The sequence below is a fragment of the Cryptotermes secundus genome, unplaced genomic scaffold (genome assembly GCF_002891405.2).
Source record: "Cryptotermes secundus unplaced genomic scaffold, Csec_1.0 scaffold580, whole genome shotgun sequence".
Lineage (NCBI taxonomy): Eukaryota > Metazoa > Arthropoda > Insecta > Blattodea > Kalotermitidae > Cryptotermes > Cryptotermes secundus.
In genome coordinates this window covers 23,889-44,845 of record NW_019720171.1, presented here as the reverse complement: position 1 = coordinate 44,845, position 20,957 = coordinate 23,889, and the positions used below count along the sequence as shown (strand labels likewise).

General features: G+C 41.2%; 1 protein-coding gene across 3 annotated transcripts in view; it reads right to left on the bottom strand.

Moving 5' to 3' along the window:
• The window catches only part of LOC111867746 (probable cytochrome P450 301a1, mitochondrial), a 56,089-nt gene that overhangs the window by 22,730 nt on the left and 12,402 nt on the right, over positions 1-20,957 (bottom strand). For all 3 annotated transcript variants that reach the window (XM_033752848.1, XM_023857881.2, XM_023857871.2), the window contains exons 3-9: positions 18,929-19,041; positions 16,574-16,690; positions 16,012-16,088; positions 10,806-11,007; positions 6,509-6,671; positions 5,407-5,576; positions 2,571-2,649 (exon numbers count right to left, since the gene is read on the bottom strand). In XM_033752848.1, coding sequence (XP_033608739.1) covers positions 2,571-2,649; positions 5,407-5,576; positions 6,509-6,671; positions 10,806-11,007; positions 16,012-16,088; positions 16,574-16,690; positions 18,929-19,041 — 921 coding nt within the window. The remainder of the gene's footprint in view (positions 1-2,570; positions 2,650-5,406; positions 5,577-6,508; positions 6,672-10,805; positions 11,008-16,011; positions 16,089-16,573; positions 16,691-18,928; positions 19,042-20,957) is intronic.

Below are 20,957 nucleotides of genomic sequence, written 5' to 3'. Positions count from 1 at the left end.
TCGCAATAAAATTGTTGTTCGATGGAATAAAATATCCCTATTTCGTGGAAATGGACATTTCGGGTTTGTATGCGCGTGCACATACCGCATTTTCAAGCGTTTAAGAGCGACCTCGCCACGTCTTTTTCATGGAGAAAATTTGGTCGAAATATTGGAAAGGTGGGGAAATATATAAAGATTAAACAATTGTTTATTTTTCAGTGATACTACGCAACATTTCGATTTATCCCAAACAGCATGATTTTTATAAAAACTCTACTTGCATTCTCGAGTAAACATATTTTCAACATGCTTCAGTAAACAACGTGATCAGCATCTGGTAATGTATCAGTTTTGTTTGTGAACTGAAATACTGTAAGATCCATTATCACTCGCAAACTGAAGATAACCATGTGAGACTGAAGGTTAAGTCCCGAGTTCATGTGTACTAAAAATAAACGCAAATGTAATCTATTCTCTTTATCTGTCACTGGTAGGGTCATGGTGTAAGGCCTGTTCTTATGTTTGTTCTATGCGGTGTTGTTTTGTTGGTGTATCAAGACTTAGAATGAACAAGAAAGAGTTAATAAGTTAATGTAAGTGATGTCTGTATAGAATATACACTTACGTGTACTTACTTTTTTTCCCCTCGGCACTACAGCCCCAGTGGGCCTAGGCCTACCTCCATGAACTTCTCCGTTCACTTCGGGTTTTCTAGGTCTTACACATTCGGTAGGACTCCTTGGGCGGGTGATCAGCTCGTCGCAAGGCCTCTACCTGTACACAAACACAGACAGACGCACACACACAAACTAAACATCCATGCCCTGAGTGGGATTCGAACCACGATCCCGGTTTCCAAGCGAGCGAAGACAGTACATGCCTTAGACCGCTCGGCTACCGTGACCGGTACTTACTTACTTACTTACTTACTTAATTCACTACTTGGCCGCGCCATAGCTCAAGCGGTTAGTCGCTGGCATCCCATCGCGGCAGTCTGGGTTCAATCCCGGGTCTGGTCAAGTGGGATTTGTGGTGGACAAATTGGCGCTGGAGCGGGTTTTCTCCGAGTACTTCGGTTTCCCCTGCCAATCTTCATTCCAGCAAATTCTCCATCATCATAATCACCCGGGGTAGGTACAATAGGCCAATCAGTGGCCGCTGTGCCGAGTGGAACCAGTTGGACTCCACCCCCTACTAAGCGAATTAAAAAAAGTTACTTAATTAATTACTTATGATGCTGAGCCCTTCTTGAGGAGCCGCCAAATCTGCAGCTTATCAAGAATTTCTCAGCATTCCATGGAACCCGAAGGTTCATCACCGTGTTCACAAGAGCCCCCCTCCACCGGTCCCATCCTGAGCCAGACTAATCCACTACTAGCTATGTAATCGAATTTAACATCCATTTTATTTAGATTATGGAATATCGCATTTGTATATGTATTGTGAAAAAATGGACATTTCAGTTTCGGCAAAGCTGAAACACTTGATACTGGCTGTCTGTGGCCGAAACATATGGTGAAGAGAAAGAATGACAGAAATATTTGAATTATTGGTGAAATTATGTTGTTTATAATAAACGCTCGTCTACGGAAAATTTTAAAAATATACCGTAGATGACGCTACAGTGGACCACGAAATTCAGTAAGCTTTCCCTACGCCGATGAATTATTTCATATACACCTCCGTTCTGTAGGGGAGTCCTGATAAAATACCGAAATTATGGTTTATTACTTAACAGTAATGAAGATTACTCTCAAGAAGAATGCCGTCTTCTAGCATGTGACGCCGTGTAGATTTGTGTTAACAAACATTTCAGAGGATCGTATTGCCTCCATCTTCAAGATATAAGAAATACCCTGAAGATGGAGGCGATATCTTCCTCCGATACGTCGGTTAACACAGGATCTACAAGATGTCACATCCCAGAAAATGGCATTTTTCATAGTCAGCGCCGTGAAAACCTCAAATCTCACAAGATTTCTCTCGTCAGTTACATGACGTCATGTAATACTCGTACAAGTATATAGTAAAGTAGTTCCTCAGTTTCGGAGGAATCCCATGCCCTACTCTGCAGGTTCGATCCAGAAATTTCGGCAACATGTTCCTCCGACATGTCGGTAAATATCCATCAGACTACACGGTTTCACATCCCAAAAAAACATAAACATTTCTTGGCACCACCACAAGAAACTGATTATTTCTCATATCAGTTAATGTTTCACTGATTTCTTTTTTGTAATGTTAATTATTTAAAGGAAATATTCTGAATTCAAATTAGTTATTAAATTTTCGTTGAACAACGTATCTGACATCAAATATGACGCAAATAAAATAGAAAGGGTAGCTAAACTTTGTGTGTGTATGTGATTGTGCTGTGTACATCAACCAGATAATGGTGGTTTAGTATCCGACAGGTGTCCGTCTGTCTGCGTCTGGAGAAACAGAGCTTGTGTGAAGGCATTCCGCAGGTGGGAAGTAAGATTCTTGCAGCTGTGAGCATTTAGAGTTCTATCTTACAGAATGTCACGACCAAACAATACGGTGTCACATGCCAGAAAACCGATTCTAAATACTTTCTAAATACTTACTCCTTTTGGTATTTGATAATCAGCCAAAACCATATCTTTAACGGTTTCTCTTTGATTTGCGACAAAAAGTGGGGACAATCTGCAACAATTAAAACATATCGCTTGTAGTTATTGTTTCTACTACAGTGCGTACAATCAAGTGCGCGCCGCGGCTGCAATTTGCCGTGAGTCATACCACCGCAGAACGGATGCAGTCGCAGGGAGGAGTTGCAACTCCTCCCCGCGACTGCATCCGTTCTGCGGTGGTATGACTCACGGCAAATTGCAGCCGCGGCGCGCACTTGATTGTACGCACTGTATTATTATTATTATCATCATCTACTTCATCATCATCATGATCATTATTTTTAATGCTCGTATCTGTATTGCCTATTTTCCTCATGGATTATTAGTTATAAAGTTTCTTCCACACTAGAAAACGTAAGTTCTACTTCTGAGCATGTAGACGGTGCAGTTCTACGTGTAATAGTGTGTTTCTACACTGCTTCTATTTGCTGTGTTGTCTTTCAGAGTTGCCCTCTTCTCATTCCTGTCACGCACTTAAACGTAAATATTAAAAAGAAAGTAAAATTATCCCTGACCATAAGTAGCTAAGCACTTTGCCATGAAGACATATGGGGGAGTAAGGTATAGCTCCACCTTTCTTGACCTTAGTACTAGATGGAGGTGGATGGTCACCTTCACTCCCCTGCCGCTTTAACCCCAGTTAAAATTACCCCATTATTCATTGGATACCAGGTTTGTTGGGCCCCAGGATCGGGCTGGAAGTTGTAGAGAACAGAGAAAATTTGCACTGCGTGCAATCGAACCCGGGCTTTCGAGTCCGTAGCCCGTACCTATACCCACTGAGCTATCATTACTCCTAAGAACATAAACATAAAAATGAAAAACTCCGTGGCCTTTAGTCCGCAAGCGAACTAAACAACCGAGACACCGCCGCTTGTCGGCGAAGTTAGTGCCAACTTTTCGGATAGAGGGTGGCGCGTAGTCAGCGCAACGGATCCCCAACCACATTAAGCTCGGTTTTCTAGACCGGAACCGCCATTTCGTTGAAATAGCTCCTCAATTATGCTCACGAGGCTGACTTTTGTTGCGTCTGTTTTCTCTCCCGCCTCTACTCTCTCTTGTCCTCCTGTGTCATGCCTAAGAAAATAGAAAGGATTTATACGTATCATTCCATCAGCTCCTTGGTAGAGCTGTCACTTACCGTCTCTCATAAAACCAGAACACCAGCTTAATGGTTTTGGAAATAATTTGCTGAAGATATTATTAAAAGAAATATATATATATATATGTGTGTGTGTGTGTGAAACAATAAATTTTAGAGTAGATTGCACTGACTCGGGACTCAATGCAAAGTCGAATTTTATTAGTTGGTTGAACTCCCTGAACGAATATCTTGACCAAGAGAATAAATATTATCTATTCAGGAAATAATCGTACCTGTTACTCAGTAATATGGTTGATTAATTAGGTAACATTAGGGATGGTAAGAGATATGGCCGTGAACCTGTTTCGGCCCGTCAGCACATTCACAAAATATACTTACCACAAATCCCATTCCAGATCAGGAAACACCTGGAACACCATCATAAGGAGGATTGGCCCCTGATCCCGAAGGACAACAACCAAACCAACCACCGTCTCTTTCAAAGCTAATTACCCTCGTATCGTAAGTTCTTCTAATGCTATACCTTCCTACCCTCCAGCCCCCCACCAATTTGCCCTACGTTATTGATGACCTCAAGCCACTGCTTCTGACAAAACTAAAGTCTTCAGATTTCCTCTAGCCTTATCAGAAAGACCGGGGCACGCGGTAGCGTAGTGGTTGAGGCACTATGCTACAAGTCGGAAGGTCGTGGGTTCAAGTCCCGATGAGGTCATTGGATTTTTTCAATTGACTTAATCCTTCCAGCCGCACTATGGCCCTGGGGTCGACTCAGCCTTTAACAGAAATGAGTACCAGGAATTAATTAAATAATTTACCTGGAAAGTAAAGCGCGGCCGGCGCCTAAGGCTGACATCCTTACCGCCATCTTTGAGCCGACTGTCTAGATAATGTGGGACCCTCAACGTCTCACAACCCTATGGGCCTTCACGGCCTGTTACAGGGATAGCTTCAATTTTACTTTATCAGAAAGACCAACCGAGGAAGCCTGGAACCTTTTAAGAAAACGATTCTCTCACCGCAACAAAGTGTCACTCCCTCCTCTCAAGCCTTTTCAGTTTCACCTGCTCTTCTGCTACACGTTACGCCTGCCTCTGTCTACATTAGTGCCACCTTCCGCACAGCCTGACCCCACTGACTGCTTGAGAACAGCAGATGCTTCTACTATTTCGATGTACATATGGCCGCTGAACTTTCGGTTAAAATTAATAGTGACCATCTGGGTATGTCGCTTTTCCAGTTTCACCAAAATTCCATCGATGCTTTAAGTAAAATATGCAAAAGATCATTTATGGCCTTATGTAATGTTATTGATTAATGTTACCGAAAATCTGAATTCGCAGAACCTTTAATGAAAGTCTCTAATGTCGAATTTATACAAATATACGCTACGGTTTGTGCGGTGATACTAGGTGGTGCACAGGCGGAGGGGTGTAGCTTCTTCATAAAACCTTATTTTTTACTTTGCATAAAGATCAAATGTCTCAAAAGACAAACATTCTCGTATTTATTGCATTGTGTTGAAGACCTGTTAGCGTTTTCTTGTAGCTTTGTTATTTAATTGGCTCATTAGACAGTGTATTTGTTGATTGCCAAACTATGTACTTAATTGATTGGCGGTTTGTTGCACCGATTAAATAGGGCCAACTAGTTAATTTGGATTGGTACCTCATGGATTCCTTGATGCACGCCTTCAGGTACTTGAGCTCAGTCAGGATTTCCGAAGTAACTGGCTGATCCTTGTCAGGAAGGTAGCGCAGTATTTCTTGGAACAGTTTCTGCTGCTTCTCAGGATTCTGCGCCAAGTAATATACAGCTACAGCGGTGGAGTAGGAAGTCTGAAATAAAATATACCGAAGTAGGTAATAACGACCATGCATCTTTGAATTATATTACTATAAAATATGAGTGAAATTAAATTGTAACGATGAGTGCATGGTCTTATTTCACAATCGTCACCAAGCAAAGTCTCTTTATGAACGACAGTGGGCCTCCGGCTTCCGCTCCACGACTGATGGTTACTTCAGCTGGCTTTCACAGTTCTCCAGCCTAGTTCTCTGACCACATCGACAGGCGATACTGTGCACATGGCGAGTGCTGAGGAGGATAGTTGAACCCAAAATGGAGAAAGTGAAATGACACTGAAGGGTAAGAAACTTTCTGGTTTTGTTACGAAGAAATTTGTTTGGGATAATAAACTGAAATAAGAGAATAAGGGCTGCAGTTACAGGATACATGGCCGCGCCATAGCGCAAGAGGTTAGTCGCTGGATTCCCAAGTGGGATTTGTGGTGGACAAAGTGGCGCTGGGGCGGGTTTTCTCCGAGTACTTCGGTTTCCCCTGCCACTCTTTATTCCATCAAATTCTCCATCATAATCACCCGAGGTAGGCTACAATAGGTCAATCAATGGCCGTAGTGCCGAGTGGACCCAGTTGGACTCCACCTCCCACTAAGCGAATTAAAAAAAAAATACAGTATACATCGGAGAAATGAGAGTAGTATACACCAATATTTAAAATCGGAAATTTTGAAAGGAGGATTCCACTCAGGAGTCTCAGGAAAATATGGAAAGGAAACAGGCATTAAATTGGCATCACATAAATAGGGTTGGAGAATCAGTACCTTACTCAGTTGACACTGGATACAGTTAATTGGCGGGTTCTCTTGGGGACCTGCAAATATATTTAATTTCAATAGAATATAGGGAATTTCTTTATCAAGAAAAGAACTCTGAGCTCCTCTCAAGGGACTCTGTATGAATTTAGTTACCGTATCAACACCGGCCCCCATCATGTCCAGTGCCATGACTATCGCGGTCTTGGGATCGGGGTCTGTTATCAACAACTTCTCCAAGACAGTCAGTTCCCTGTCAGGGTCCTCTGGCATGGCCTTGAGCCGCTCCATAGCCTGGTTGATGTGTTTCATACAGAACCTGTTGGAAGAATAGCGGCTTAACAGAAGCTGATTTTGACAGGTCATCCATGATACTCAGTACGCAGTTGTCGTGGATCGTGAGGTCTGAAGGTCACGCAGCAAGGCTATGAAGATACTGCCTCTCGGAGTTAGTTGCTTCTTGACGTACCCTTCGACCAAGTAGATATTTTTTCCCCTTGGCACTACAGCCCCAGTGGGCCTAGGCCTACCTCCATGAACTTCTCCGTTCACTTCGGTTTTTCTAGATCTTACACATTCGGTAGGACTCCTTGGGCCGGTGATCAGCTCGTCGCAAGGCCTCTACCTGTATATAAACATAGAAAAACGCACACAAACATCCATGCCCTGAGTGCGATTCGAACCCACGATCCCGGCTTCCGAGCGAGCGAAGACAGTACATGCCTTAGACCGCTCGGCTACCGTGACCGACCCAGGTAGATTAAAAGAGTAATTAAATTCCTCCTAAACATTGTAAGTTTCTGCCATACTCCACTGGGTTATTCTAGAAGACAGCATTTTCCGTATTCAGGGTTCATTTCCTATATTTGTGTTCCTGAAATAGCAGCATTATCGACTTTCGTTTAAGTTAATGCTTCTTCTATGCCAACGTTGCATGCTGTTTAATGAATGTCTAACACCTACTTCAAACAATTATAATGTTCTTGATTGATCAATTTATCTACCCCTAAACACAATATAGCTTCGTTTCATCTGAAGATTACTAAAAAAAAAACAAATTGGAAAAACATTAGCCTAATTTGAATTACTGATCTCTCTGTTTTCCTTGAGGTTGTGGAAACTCTCAATGGGTATGACAGGCCTATCGGCCGAGAAATTAACGTGGAACCTCCATGATACAGCGTAGAAATGCTAGCAGTTTAGCCACAAAGTAAGGCAATATGTTTGCGAAGTTTGGGGATAAAATCAGTGGAAGATTGCAACCACCGCAGCAGCAGCTTTTCAACACTGATTAACCAATTTATGGTGTATTGTATACGCGTTTCTTCAGTTTCAGAAATATATGAGTTCGCCTGTTTGTCTTCATGTATCATTTTTAAGCGTAGAAATTTTCAAAGTTCCCAGGAAGAATTTCTAACAATATCTGAGGTGATTCTAAAGTTAGTCCATATTAACTTCTTTTCTCCTTTCTAATTCATCTCCATAATCAGCCATTTGTCCTACGCATCATACGACATACACAGAGTGCGTTTAAAATGAATAATGAAAAATAATAAAAGCAAATGACTGGAAGCGTGCCTTATCCGAATGCTGACCCAAAATTTGGATGGCAATCAGGAGCTGATTTCTAATACGTGATCATAGATCTCATCTATGGGCTGTCTGTTACTCTGCTAATGTGCAGACCTCATGCTTTACCAAAATAATAATCAACCTACAAAGATATCAACTTACTAGGGAGAGTCACTAAAGAGGCCACAAATTGAAGTAACACAGCTTTAATGGATGTAATAGCTTTTCTCTATGTAATACTATGTATATAAGGGGTGAGCCCTAAAAACCGGCCCCCGCACTGCTATTTTTAATGATCTATTATGTAATACTAGGTAGCAGCACAGTCAAGCTTCATGACAGTCTGGATAGAAAGCGTGCATGGGCATGTTTACAGGTTGGTTTCAGTAGTCAAAATGGAGACCGTGCTTGAGGAGTGTACTATCGAAGAGTAGCGTTCTATTGTGCGTTTTTATGGACGGAAGGACTCAATGCAGAGATTGTTAATAAAGAAATGTTTCCTGTATTCGATGAGAAGTCTTTGTCGCTTAGAGCTGTTCACAACAAGGTCGATAATTTCTCCCAAAAATATTCGAAAGTCGGAGATGATGCGATTATGTAGCCCTATTCAGATTACGACAGAAACAACTGCGTAGCGGGTGGAAGGGTTCATTCGAGCTGATAGAAAGACAAAGATAGACAGTGTAGTAGCTAAACTAGGGTGGGCCCACGGTTTAGCATACAGCATAATGCATGATAGTGTGAAGTTCCGGAAAGTGTACACACGGGGGTGGCCAGAGAACTGAAGAAGTGAGGAAAATGAAATGAACCGAATGGCTTCGTCCTTGCAACATCTCTTATTGTGTGAAGATGAAGAAGAAGGTAGGCTTATAAGTAACATAATTGTTACTTGGGACAGATCACGGTTGCATCACAATCAACCCGAGTCAAAACATGCTTCAGCGCAGTGGAAACATCCCAGTTTACCGTCAACCCCTTCAACCAAAACGTTTAAGGTTACGCAATCAGCTGGGAAGGTTATGCTTACAGTATTTTGGAATTCTCAGGGAGTAGTGTTAGCACATTTTCATAAGCGTGGTGAAAACGTGTATTCTGCTTCGTAGTGTGAAGTTCTGTTGAACTTCGGGATGTAATTCGAAGTGGCCTGGAAAGACCCCATACAGCCCGAGTAATCCAGAAGAGAATTCAAGAACTACAGTGGGAACTTATTGAATATCCGCCTTACAGGCCAGATTTGATCCGTAGTGACTTCTATCTGTTTTATCCGCTATAAAACCACGTTGGTGGCAAATGTTTTGCTGATGGCGAAGAGATTGAAACGATGGTGCGGAAGTGGCTGAGACAACAGTCTAAAAACTTCTATGCTACGGGGTTCGATGCAGTGGTAAAGCAATTGGAAAGGGGATCAATGTCGGTGGAGGATATGTGGAGGAATAATGCTTTTCCAAGTTCGTATATCACACACCTTTCGCTTTATATCGATTTGTGATCCATTTACTAACTTTCCCGTATCTAGGAATATGTTATGGTTATACTTTGCATCAAACTATGTAAGTCACTCCGAATATTATAACTCCGAAATGTCTTAGCTGAATTAAACAATATTTTTACATTTGAGACCTGCAAAAAAGCGTCAAGATAATTTAATTTTTGTTTCTATCGATCTCTATATTAATTGAAACTCAACCAGTTCTTACTTGATTGTCTCAGAAGCGCTCTGCAAACCAAAATTTCATTTTGTAAACTACATGCTTTATTAAGAGCTACAACGTCTGTCTGAAAAATATTTACGTATTATATACATAATATCGCCGGTCACGGTAGCCGAGCGGCCTAAGGCATGCACTGTCCTAGCTCGCTCGGAAGCCGAGATCGTGGGTTCGAATCCCACTCAGGGCATGGGTGTTTGTGTGCGTTTTTCTGTGTCTGTATACAGGTAGAGGCCTGGCGACGAGCTGATCCCCCGCCCAACGAGTCCTACCGAATGTGTAAGATCTAGAAAAACCGAAGTGAACGGAGAAGTTCATGGAGGTAGGCCTAGGTCCACTTGGGCTGTAGTGCCAAGGAAAAAAAATATATATAATATATAACAAAGTATGGATAAACATATTCTGACTCGACGTAACGGGAAAGGCTTTACAAAATTTTAGTTATTCTTAAATCTGGAATTCACTCCATCAGGAAATTCTCTCTAATATCTCCAAAATATAAGTATTAATTCAGCAGTATTCGTTTCAAGAGTGACGTAGAAACAGCTGCCGCTTGGTAGGAAATGTCATGTTTCTTCACCAACAACAATTCTGTCTCTTCAATATATGAACTCCATGCTCGGTTATGTCTTCAGAATGTTCACATGCACCAAACTGAATTTCGTCTCACTAAAATTATTCAGTTGGTTTTACTTTTTTGATATTTTAAGATCTTCTACCTGTGAAGTTTAGGGCCACTCATCCGTTCCGTTTTTTGAGTAGGCACAAATAAACTTTACCATTATTTGGAGTGACGAGGGGGGAATACTGGGCGGCGAAATTATAGAAGAAATTAAAGGTGATAAAATGAAGATGAAAGATAAAGCTTACGACTTCTTCGACATCCAAGTTTAGCAAAAAAGCTACGCACAAAAATGTTTTAGAATGTATGTTGCACTTACAAGAACTAAAGTTTCATGCCGGCTGAATATATTAAACTCGTTTCCGGCCAGGTGCTACGTCAAATCGGGTCATAAGTCCTATATATTGGAGATCTCTGTCTCCGTCAAAGGCATTCCCCACAATCTCCGTCAGAAAAATATTTAACAAAGTTTGAGTCGAATACATTGTGGTACTCAAATCTGAAAATAATGCCTGATATGTAATGAGTTTATTTTTAATTTCATACATACTCAGTCATCATATCCGAAGCTTTGAGGAACTTCCTCCATGTTGGTGTGCTCACATATTTCCACATAGGGATCTTAGATTCCATTACGTGCAAACAGTCGAATACTACAGAGACACAGTCAATCATCTTTTGAGGCTCTGAGTCCGGTGCAAGATCTGCATCCAGGCAGCCCAGGCGCGTGTCCAGAGCAATATACACAATGGCTGTCAGAACATACAGAAATATAATACAGTTACAATGAGTTTAATGTTCGGTATGAAGTAAAATTTTACGCATCCATCCATCCATCCGTCTGTGGCTGTACACCTCTTGGGGACCTCGGCCTCTTTTCCAATCGGAAAGGAAACTTGGAATGTGTATTAGCCCGTGGCAAGGCCGCCACCTGAACACAGAATAACACAAACATGCCTCGAGTGGGATGTGAACCCACGATCCCAGTGTTCGAGCGGACGAAGACAGCTCATGCCTTAGACCGCGCGGCCACTGTGATCGGCCAAATAATTCAGATAAAGATAATAATACTCTTAAGATTATACTTGCGCAGTTTATTACCACAGACGCAAATGGGTAATTTTAAGACGTGATAAAGGCCGTGCTATAGCTCAAGCAGTTAGTCGCTGGAGTCCCACCGCCGAGGCCCGGGTTCGATCCCGATTCTGGTCATGTGGAATTTGTGGTGGACAAAGTGGCGCTTGTGTAGGTTTTGTCCGAGTACTTCGATTTCCCCTGCTAATCTTCATTCCACTAATTGCTCCACAATCACGCTCACCTAGCATCTGGGGCTGGTACAATAGGCCAGAAGTGGCCGCAGTACAAGGGACTTAGTCCCACCCCACCAGCAGTAAAAAATGCGATAATGTAATAAAAACGTATTGGGGTGTGAGAATTTGGACTTGTGAAGACGTTGGGTCAAGTTATATTTCTGCTCCTTTAAATATTTGCTCATTTCTCTGATATAACATCTTCTACAATCACATAGAAAACTGTACACACGCTGATTCGTCTGCTGGATACCTCTAACCGGTACAGTCTTCATTAGTACCCTGGGGAGTGTATGTTTTGTTCTGAAAATTGTCCTGACATTGAAACGGTTTTCAATGAGTCTGAAATTTTCGGAAATAGCCCAGCGTATGGGATAATGATCATGTCATGAAGTATTGTATTTGAGGGACGGTTGCTTCTCCCTGGCTTCTTTATGAAATTAACGAACACTCGTGGATATTGAGTAAGCATCAGGTAATGTCTTATATTCTTAATTTCTATGCTTGAAATGATTCCGACTCTGAAATATGACAAGCTATGAACAACTCTTCTTTTCACACGATGTGGGTGGTTGGACTTGAAATGAAGGTTATTTCGGGTATGATTAGGTTTCCTGTATACTTTCGTGACTAACGTAATGCCCATTTTCATGATCAAGACGTCCAAGAGATGCAGAGTATTATTAACTTGTATTTCCATTCTCGAGTTTATGGTGTTGTTAAGTTTGTTGATGTGACAAAAACTTGTTGCTCGCTTCTGTGGCCAAACCACGAAAGTGCCGTGGATGTACGTGAACCATTTAGCGACAATGTGGTCTGCTGTGTGTGCGCGTTTTTCTGTGTTTGTGTACAGGTAGAGGCCTTGCGACGAGCTGATCACCTGCCCAAGGAGTCCTACCGAATGTGTAAGATCTAGAAAAATCGAAGTGAACGGAGAAGTTCATGGAGGTAGGCCCTGGCCCACTGGGGCTGTAGTGCCAAGGAAAAAAAATAGTATGCATCCTGTTGTGTGTCATATATAGGATATATAATATGCATAATGGGGGCCGTCTAGACAACAATATTCCTGAAAAACAAAATAGGTACAATACAGTCAGGGTTACCAAAGCAATACTGACGGACGATAAATACATGGACGTTAAGTTAAACAATTGCAACAGGACGCTGAAATACGGAATAACTTGGTAAATGTTGACAAGGGTAATTTGCTAGAAGATACTCATAACATTTTTAATAGCTCGAAGAATTCCTTCTCTCAATTCTGAAATTTATATTGAATAATTATGTTAGGCAGATAGAATGCATATTGCTGAAGTATCATTCCCTGAGACCAACTGTTTCGCGATTGAAATTGCTGGTTAACAAGTTAAAAGGAACATTTTCCCAGATATTGACAATATTTCGGCAGAACTTATTAGAGCAGGATGTGAAATAAAACTTCCCGAGGTCCATAAAAACTTTAACACTATTTTTTTATTGCTAGTGAGGTGGGACTAAGTCCCTTGTATTGCGGCCACTTCTGGCCTATTGTACCAGCCCCAGACGATAGGTGAGGGTGACTGTGGAGCAATTGGTGGACTGAAGAATGACATGGGAAACCGAAGTACTCGGAGAAAACCTTCCCCAGCGCCATATTGTCCACCCCAAATCCCACTTGACGAGACCCGGGATCGAACCCGGGTCTCCGCGTTGGGAAGCCAGCGACTAACCGCTTGAGCTATAGCGCGGCCTTAACTTTATTTAGAAAAGCAAGGACTGTCTCAGGAGTGGAAGGGATCAGTTGTACCTATCTAAAGGAATGAAGCTACTGAATGTAGTTTATCAAGTCATATCATTTCTATAAACTTAACAAAAATAATATCCAATGTTTTCTCTCAAGATTAGCTCCATACAATGATGAAATTTTTGGGATAACTAATTTGGACTTTCACACAAGATATTAATTGCCTATGAGAGTTGTTGCATTCTCGAGATACTGGAAAGGAAATGTAAATAGAACGATACTCGGTTCATCTATTTATAGACTTCTAGAAAGTCTCCAATTCTCTATGAGGGAAGTCTTATTCAGTATTCTTATTGAGTCTGGCATGAATATGGAACTAGCAAGGCTCATTAATATACGTTTGACTGAGACAATACAATCCATGTAGCTAAATATTTGTCTCATATACTGGGTATACATAAATATGTTACAACGATCTGTGGTAGATAGATGGGTTCTATCTCATCATATTTTGTTAATACACCAATGTCCGGAAACGCTTCCTGTTGGACTAAGGGCCACAGAATTATCCAATACGATTCATAAGTTTTAGGAGATATTATCGTTGTTTTACATTATAAAAGTTGTTCAAAATGGCGGCAGAGAACTTCATTGCATGTTCTGCACCGCCTGGTCGTGTTCCCGGCATTTCTCGGTTGGTTCCAGCTGCTACTGCAATTCTTGCCACAAGATCATGTTGTGTCTGCATTGGAGTCTCGTATACCAGTCTTTGCATGTACCCCCAGAAAAAGAATTCAATGGAGTCAAGTCGGAGGAGCGAGGGTCAGGCTACTGGGCCTCCACGTCCAATCCATCTGTTGCCAAAGGTTTCATCTAAATACTTACAGACGACATTAGTGCAGTGTGCTGGGGCGCCATCATGCTGGAACCACATTTCACGACGGACTTCCAAAGACACCACTTCCAGCAGCTTGGGTAAGGTCTCTTGGGGAAGTGTTAGGTAAATATCACCAGTAAACCACAGAGGTAAGAGGTAGGGCCGTTCTTCTTCACATTTCAGAGGCCCTAGCGCGTAAACAAAGCCTTTCCGGACATGGGTGTATTAACAAAATCTGATCAGACTGAACCCATCTATCTACCGCAGAGCATTGTTAACGTATATTTATTAACACTCTGTATTTCCGGTAGAGGAAGGAGTTCATAGCCATTTTCTCGAGTTCCTTTATGAAGGACAAAGAAAATCGCCTGTTAATGAAATTTAGTTCAATTGCTTAGCCTTGTGGTCTATATAAATGACGTAAATTCGTTGGGAGTTAACAAAGCTACCATAAAGAAAACATGGAAGTAATAATTGAGGCCGGTAAGTGAGTTAGTCTAGAAGTAAACGCAAAAAGAACTGATAATAAATTGGTAACTTGTCACCAGAATGCAGGGGAAAATGTTAACACAAACGCAGGTTGTGGAGCCTTTCAGAATATGCAAATTTTAAATATTTGGGAAAGATAGTGCCAAATCAGAATCATGAAGAAATTCGAGTAATGCTTGCTACCATTCAATTCTGAACTTCTGCTTTCTCGTCCACCAGCAACCTAATAACACAAACATTAAGATATATATTACTGTCGTTTATATTATTCATTTATATGGTTTTGGAAATAAGGGTCTCGCATTAAGGAAGAACATACAGTCAGGGTGCTGAGGAGAACACCACGACCTTTTCACAAACGTTTCACCAACTTGAGCACAACCCCAATCTCCGGGATTCACCTGTGTGTCCGCTCCAGCATTTCTTGTATTCATCAGTATTTTCAGACGCGAAGTACGGAGCTACTAGTCCGTTGTTATGAAGTTTTCCCCGGGGGATATTGGTTGCTTTTGTGAACAGAGACGGGAAAATTCCTCTTGAACTGGGTAATAAGAATTGTACGCCTTTCTAATTTATATAATAAATGCCCTTTTAATTCCTAATCTTTACACAGCTTTGAAATTATTTCTGCACTACATTAAAACTTCGTATCAAGTCCGCAGCTTTCCCACAGACTTCCTAATGACAACCTCCAAGTTCGAGGCTCGGGGACCAAAATTCCCTCTTCCATCCAACTAAGACTTACACCCAGTTAACCCTCCATGTCGAGGCCCAAGAGAGCCTAACATTTGATTCGGGTTCAGGGCCGGACTCTGACACTGGACTATTATTCAGCATTCTTCAGTTGTCGGGAAGTCAAATTTCACATTTAAAACAAAGAGGGTTTCTTTTCCTTTATAACGAATAGTTTTCATATCAAATCCAGTCGGGGTGAGATACTTCCTTGACCACTAACACCCCAAGTGCATGACACCGAGAAAACCCTTATCGCTAAAAACGTAATGTAATATAAAATTATGTAAAATTTAATTGGACAAAGAAGATTAACATTCGCAAGGCTACAGAACGTACCCAAACCTCACGTAGGTCTTTCATTTTTGTGGGAACTACAGAGGAGCTCTCATAAATAAGAGTAAATATTTTTTGGAGGGAATTATACAATTATAATGTCTGGAAATAAAAAGAAAAATATTCTTCATAGAATATATAATATTTACAGCTAAATTTGAGCTGCCTGAATGCAGAAAATTAGAGTCACGGCCACGGCCGAGCAGCCCCTCCCGCACAATATCTTCTGTGGTAAAATTTTCTATAAGCTTATGAATCTCGTGTTACATTACTCTTTACGGATACTTACACTCTAATCCCCATTTGCAGAGTTCGTTGGCGAAATCATCAGGCATTTCCAAGTTTTCGTCTCTTATCAGTCTGATTCTGTAATGAAGAGGACACTCTTTAGGAAGAGGTGTGATGAACATTTGTGCGTATTTTGCAGACACTATTATCCAAATCAGTATCAAATAGAACGGGTAATATTGGCGCCTCTCCTCGTGGGATATAGTTGCTTTCAGTCTCAGCATAATGGCTGAAATATAAATAAAGGAATAACACCAGGTTTAAGCGAGTGGAGTTTACTAGTGTAAACAAAAGACATTTGGCACAAGTACGCAGGCAACATCCAAAGGCTCTACTGTAATATTATACGTGTATAAATATTTGTGGCTGCTCTATATGCAAAGAATGAGAGTGTACATTTCATAATATCTGTGGATATTCGCTATTAACTCCGTGGTGTGATATTGAAAGAGGGTAGTCACATGCTTTTCTACTATCTTTCCTTACTGTTATCTGTAAAGAGAAAGATTACATGGGTGTATGTGCAAGTAAGCCTAGCGTGTGTATAAAATTATATAATTTACCTCTTCAAGAAATCGTTGGCAACGGAATCGATGGGTGCCACATAGAGTTTAGTTGACCTGGGCTGCATCATAGTGGGATTCACTTTCGACCTGAACTTCTGCCATATTTCTCCTTGACTGAAATAAAACGTAGCTGGTGTAACATATTTAAATCCTGTTGCCACAGTTAGGACAATTATGGCCGTATGTGCAGAATATGTGAGCAGGAGAGCTTACAGAGAGAAGTGAAATACCTCATTGTCTCAATAATTCATGCTGGATACAGCGTGCAACTCAGGAACCTGGCAAATTTGATATACACACATTAACTAGGAAATGAGTAATACCATAAAAATAGTCTTAAATATATCTATTTAATACTTAATCAACTATAAGCTATGGATATATGTGAGTAACCCTCATATGATTCATAATCATATAATATATATATGCACACACACGAAAGAGACTTAGTAAATACGTCGCAGATATATATGAAACATGAAACACGTGATATTCGAACCTGGAAATAACATTTATTTCTCAACACATCCTCCACCGACATTAACATTCCTTTCCCACAGCTTTACCAATGCGTCGAGAGCCGCAACACAGACGTCATTTAACTTGTGTCAGTCACTTCCGCAACTGGTTAGGCACCATCTGCAGAACGTTCCTGAGAGAATTCTCGATCCAGTTGTGAACCACTTTACGGACAAACGTTTCCCACCGTAAACAGGAAACATCTTTATGAATATCCTTTGTATTTAGGCCTTCTACTCACAAAGCGCCCAACAAAAATTCGCTCTTCTGTAGTACATCCTTAACAGTAGCCATTTTGACTAATAGAACCAGCCTCTGAACGTGCGCATGCGCGTCTGCTACCTAGACTGTTATGAAGCTGGAATGTGTTGCTACCTAGTGGGCCACGTAGAAAACCTATTAGTCCATGACAGTTGTTTTACCTCCATTTGTGACATATTTTTCTTGCGGAGATAAAATCCGGTTAGAATATTATCATCATATATACGTCTGGGTTTCCCAATTTTTCTTTCCCTTAAGTTTTCCGGGCTGATATTTCTCATGAATCTCATCTTCATCATTCATGCTACATATTTAGCATCTCGTATCCTTATTCAGGCGATCAATCTGAAATATTTTTTGAGAAGTTTAAATTACAGAGCTCCTTAATACTTATTTTTCTCCATCCTCGTATTATACCCCCCCATTCACATTATCTGACTGTGAACTATAAGCCCAGTAATATGTGGTTGTGTAGACAAGAAGTCATGGAGCATCCTTAGGTTCTGAATGGGCAAAATGGCCTTTGGATATGGATTCAGTATTCCAAAGAAATCGCCGCCCACTCCCGGCGTATGTACAAATGCGGAATTGTACAAAGGTGATCCACACGGAAGACCTAAATATATAAACAAAGAAACAAACTCCGTGGCCTGTAGTCCGCAAGCGAACTAAACTGAAGGAGCGACCGCCGTTTGTCGGCGAACTTAGTGCCATCTTTAGAGGATAGAGGATGTTGCGTGGTCAGCGCAACGAATGGCCACGCCTGTTAATCTCGGTTTTCTAGACCGGAGCCTCTATTTCCTAGAAATAGTTCCTCAGTTATAATCACGAGGCTAAGTGGACACCGTTCCAGACCCACTGCTTCACAGAAAATCTTGTAGCGCTGTGAATTGAACCCGGACCTCTGAATCTGTAGCCAGGAACTCTGACCACTAGACCATAGAGGCGATCAGACCATAATTTATATGGGAGTAAGAAGTTATATTATATGACAAAAAGGAAGAGGACGGGATTATTTGGATTTTGAAACGGGCTAAGTATTGGAACCAATAGCCTACATTTGAACGTGGAAAGTAACTTCCAAGTGCCAAAAACACACAATGTTACCTGCCAGGGCAATTATTAACTTCTGAAGAACTGGAGAGCATGTAAGTGGATAGGTAATGAAGTGTGAACAGTTTTAAATTGATTTTTTTTTTTACTGGCTCTACATTCCCTTTGGGCTCTGGCTTATGATTTTCATTTTCATAATCATTTTACAAAGGGTAGGACTCCTTGATCGAGTGATCAGCTCATCGCAGAGCCTCTACTAAACACAGGACAACACAAAACACAGAATAAACACATACACATACCAAACATCTGTGCCTTGTGTGGGATTCGAGCCCAGGATTCCGGCTTCCGAGCGAGTACAGGCCTTAGTCTGCTCGGCTACCGTGGCCGGCTTTTAAATGGAAAAAAAAAATTATTCTAAATCAGTACGTGATTGAATAATTTGTTAGGAGCAGAGAGAGCTGTTTCATTAAGATGGAATTATCACGTAGTATGGCAACAATGTGATATTCTACTTACGTTATAGCTACGCCTCCAACACCTTGGAAGAAATCTTTTCTTGTAATCAGTCGATAATAGGCCAAACTTGTTGCTGTGTCTCTGATCGGCCACGGTCCTTCATTTCTGTACACCTGAGCACAGAAACAGTGAATGGTAGCTGTTGAGAATGTTTCATTAACCTGTACTGTCTGACTGAACAATGACGGTTGGTGATATTGTGACACATGTGCCGTTTCTATAACAGTAATGTCCGTAATCATTCTCGCGGCAACGAATACAGGCAACAGTGGAAGAACTGCCGTTTCTTTGCTACGGCCAGTAAACAACTTCCCACTTAAGAACGTGAAAACAATAGGGAATCCATTGTTATAAGATACGCTCTGTGACTAGTTGCTAGGTTACGCAATTGTCTTTAATAAAGAAGTTTTCTATCCGAGATTCCCAGGATAACTGAAGCAGTAGATAGTTAATGGTCGGTAGAACCTAGAGACGGGAATTTCGTAGTTCAAAAATGAATTAGAAGTCGTCCTGTGAAGACTTAACCTGTGATTTGAATACTTCATATGTGCTCTAGGTCAGGGGTAGCTGGAGCGTGTCAGTTATAGTTCCTGTGTAATAATCAGTTGTCAGGAAACGGATAGAGAAATTTTGCAGATGAATAGCCGTTTTATAAATCTGTTACCTAGCAACGACTAGTTAATGCATATATAGAAGGATTTACTTATGCGTTATTATTAGAGCAACTTTGAAAGTGTTATAAATATTTGTAGTTATGGCTAGTGAATATCCGATAAATTGATACATGAACCCAAATCTCGTTTACTAGTCATGAATACACGTGATAATACAATTGCTCAATAGCTCCCTCTGCCACCGTTCTCCCACATACTGTCACCACCCACCTTCAGACAAACAGCAGAAGGAAACGTTCTTAGGAACTTTATCGGCGAGTGTGTGCAACAGCGTCTACTTAGCCTATCAAGGGTATGAATACGCACGTAGTATTCGACGTTTCGGATACTGTTTCCGTCTCTATCGTCAAATATACATTAACAATGATTATAGAGCCTGAGAGCATCCGGTATGTAAAAGTAAGTAAAGCTATCCCTGTAACAGGCCGTGAAGGCCCATAGGGTTGTGAGACGTTGAGGCTCCCACAATATTTAGACAATCGGCTCAAAGATGGCGGTCCCTACGCACCGGCCGCGCTTTACTCCCCAGGAAGATTATTTAATTAATTCCTGGTACTCATTTCTGTTAGAGGCTGAGTGAACCTCAGGGCCATAGTGCGGTTGGAAGGGTTAGGTCAATTGAAAAAATCCAATAACCTCATCGGGACTTGAACCCGTGACCTTCCGGCTTGTAGCATAGCTACGCTACTGCTACCTACCGATTCAGAAGCTCAAATAATTCTTATGGGCAAAATTTTCTGGAGCCGTAGATTGGTATCTGACGCATAATCCTGCAAGATATATAAATATATCCACATCCCATTTTGCCTTTTAAAGCCAAACCCATATGAAGTTCTTCGTTGGTCGAATTATCACTGAACACCACTCTATTCATTACTGCCAACTGAAGAGTATGAACCACATATGTAGAGTCATCAGAGTGTGGGGAGAGGAAGTTACATGTTTTTAGGCCATTCGTCAGTTCATCTTTAGGCTTATGTTCTGTCCTTCTCGTTATTGTCTTCTGTAAATGATGGCACATTTTCTGCTCTGTTTCCAGAATATTCAAAGAGATAACCTGATGGAGACAACATGGTCTCCCTCATTAGTTCTCGGTCCTAAAATGATGTATTTTGTTTTAAACGAATTGAGTGAATTTGAAAGTTCGCTTTTTCGAATGTTTATTGGGCCTAGTAAAGAGAGACTTTTGAAAGGAGAGTTCAAGTTTACGCCACGCAACATTTTCTACCTAATATCAGAACCGAGATGAAATTTTGTATCAGAATCTTTGTGACTAATTTCAGAATATCTCTCAACATTGTGCTTTTTTTTTTTGCTGAAACTGTGGCATGGAAAAACATTCACTTGGACACAGG